Source organism: Alosa alosa, chromosome 16 (assembly GCF_017589495.1).
Source record: "Alosa alosa isolate M-15738 ecotype Scorff River chromosome 16, AALO_Geno_1.1, whole genome shotgun sequence".
NCBI lineage: Eukaryota > Metazoa > Chordata > Actinopteri > Clupeiformes > Clupeidae > Alosa > Alosa alosa.
Window position 1 is genome coordinate 141,743 of NC_063204.1, and position 2,500 is coordinate 144,242.

General features: G+C 52.9%; 1 protein-coding gene across 1 annotated transcript in view; it reads left to right on the forward strand.

The window, feature by feature from the left end:
• The window catches only part of LOC125309799 (SH2B adapter protein 2), a 20,766-nt gene that overhangs the window by 8,508 nt on the left and 9,758 nt on the right, over window positions 1–2,500 (forward strand). Inside the window, 1 exon segment of the mRNA XM_048266915.1 lies at window positions 1,086–2,128. Coding sequence (XP_048122872.1) covers window positions 1,103–2,128 — 1,026 coding nt within the window. The 5' untranslated portion in view covers window positions 1,086–1,102.

Sequence of the window (2,500 nt, forward strand, 5' to 3'; positions counted from 1 at the left end):
TGTTTGGTTTTTCAATATTTATTTTACTAATCAAATAGCAAGCATCCTGACTTACATCCTCATATGCACATCTCATGTGTGTGTTTGTTTTTGTGTGTTTGTGTGTGTAACCCCCTTTTAAGCATGGGCATGCTATGGCTGCATGCATTTATTTGTTTTGGCAAGTAGCCGTATAAAATAATTCAGTGGAAATGCATGGATTCCAGTTTCTTCCAGTAGCAGCAACTGGAATCCATGCATTTCCACGGAATTATTTTTTGGAATTTCCTTTATCATACCTGTTCATTCTTACTCGTCGCCGACTTATGGTGACTAAATTCAAGATGGCTGCAAACGCTAAACTGCGTGAAGATACTGTCTGTATAAATCGTCTTGTAAGTAAACTACCAGTTCTCAATGTCTCGTTTTAAATGTCAGGGCCTCGAAGTCACCAATGAAGTGTGGCGATACATTGAGCCTCGTAAATGGTGTAAAACAGTGATTTATTTGCATGGCTAGCCCGATGCGAAGCACCACCATTGAAAAAAGCTGTTGGTAGCATCAGCTAACTAAGCCAGATTTTGGAGTGCAGGGGACAAGTCGAGATGGGCTATGAGACATAATCTACACACCTTTTCGGTATCATGTTTCAACACACTTTAGGTCAATATCACACCGGAATTCTCCTTTAAATGCTGCCGCTCTGCCACCCGTACGCTCAGGCCAATCCAAACTTTTCCCATCTGTTGCTCCCCGTTGATGGAATGCGCTACGTCCCTCTATCTTCACCTCCTCTCTTAGCACTGCTAACCACTGGACATGCTAATCTAGCACTGCTAACCACTGGACATGCTAATCTAGTTAATCTAATTAACCATGCTAATCTAGCACTGCTAACAACTGGACATGCTAATATAGCACTGCTAACAACTGGACATGCTAATCTAGCACTGCTAACAACTGGACATGCTAATATAGCACTTACCACCTGACTATCCCTCTTATAGAACTGTCACTCAATTCTAGGTGAGTTGTACTAACTAATCGCTTTGGATGAAAGCGTCAGATAAATGACTAAATGTAAATGTGTGTGTGTGTGTGTTCAGGTTGGCATGGCCCAGTAATGAGCGGGCATCAGCAGGCTGGCAGCAGCTGCCCTGAGCTCTCGCCCTCGTGCTCGTCCTGCCCACTGCCCGACTGGACGGAGTTCTGCGAGGTCCACGCTCGCGCCAGCGCTGTCGATTTCGCCGCCAAATTCCGGCAGTTTGTGCAGGAGAACCCCACGTACGACACGGCGGGTGCAGACGCCAGCTTCGCCCAGCGCTACACACACGCCTTCCTGAGCAGCTTCAACGCAGCGCTGCACGTGCAGCCACCCTCCACACAGCCAGGGGGCGCCAGCTCCACGCCGCAGCTGCCCGCCACACACTTCGTGCCCTTCGCCGGCCTGCAGGTCTGCCCGCTGCCCTTCGGCCAAGAGAGGTTTCCACGGCGACGGGAGGCATCCTCGGAGTCGCTGGACAGCATGGACAGCGGAGGAGGGGGCGGGGCTTATGCTGGAGGAGGCTCCTCCTCCTCGTCCTCATCATCGCGGCAACCAGCGCAGCAGAAGGCGATGGGCGGCCCGCTGGGTCAGTCGCGCAGCTCCGAGGACGTGTCGCTCACACACACACACACACACACACACCCACGGCAGCGCTTTCGCAAGGGCTTCAGCCTGCGCAACATGAGTCTATGCGTAGTGGACGGCGTGCGAGACATTTGGCATCGCCGGGCGACCGCCGCCGAGCCCGAGGGGGCTGGACAGAGACGGGCCAATGGGACCGAAGGGGCGGGACCTGGGCCGGCCAATGAGGTGACAGAGGGGGGGAGATTGACAGCGTCAGGCTCCTGGAGCCAGCGGCTCCGCCTAAGCCGCAGCTCACACACAAACGCACACACACACGCACACACGCGCACGCCCCGGCCAGAGCAGCTGGAGGTCCAGAGGGAAGGGGCGCTGCGCTTCATGGTGGCCGACGACTCCTCCAGCCAGGGGGGGGCGCTGTGGCAGAAGTGCCGGCTGCTGCTCCGCAGGACGTCCCAGATGACCACAGCACGAAGCTGACCCGGAGGGCTGTATCCTTCTCCTGAGTTCTAGTTCCCAAAGGTACAGCACACACACACACACACACACACACACACACACTACCACACACACACTACCACACACAAACAAACAATACACACACACACGCACACACTTAATAACACACAAACTACCACACACACACACACACCTTACACTAACACACACACTACCACACACACACCTTAATAACACACACACACACACACCACACCACACACATACTACCACACACACACACACACACACACACACACTACCACGCACTACCACACACATACTACCACACACAAACATGCGCACACACACACACACACACCACACACATACTACCACACACACTACCACACACAAACATACCGCACACACACACACACACACACACACACACAC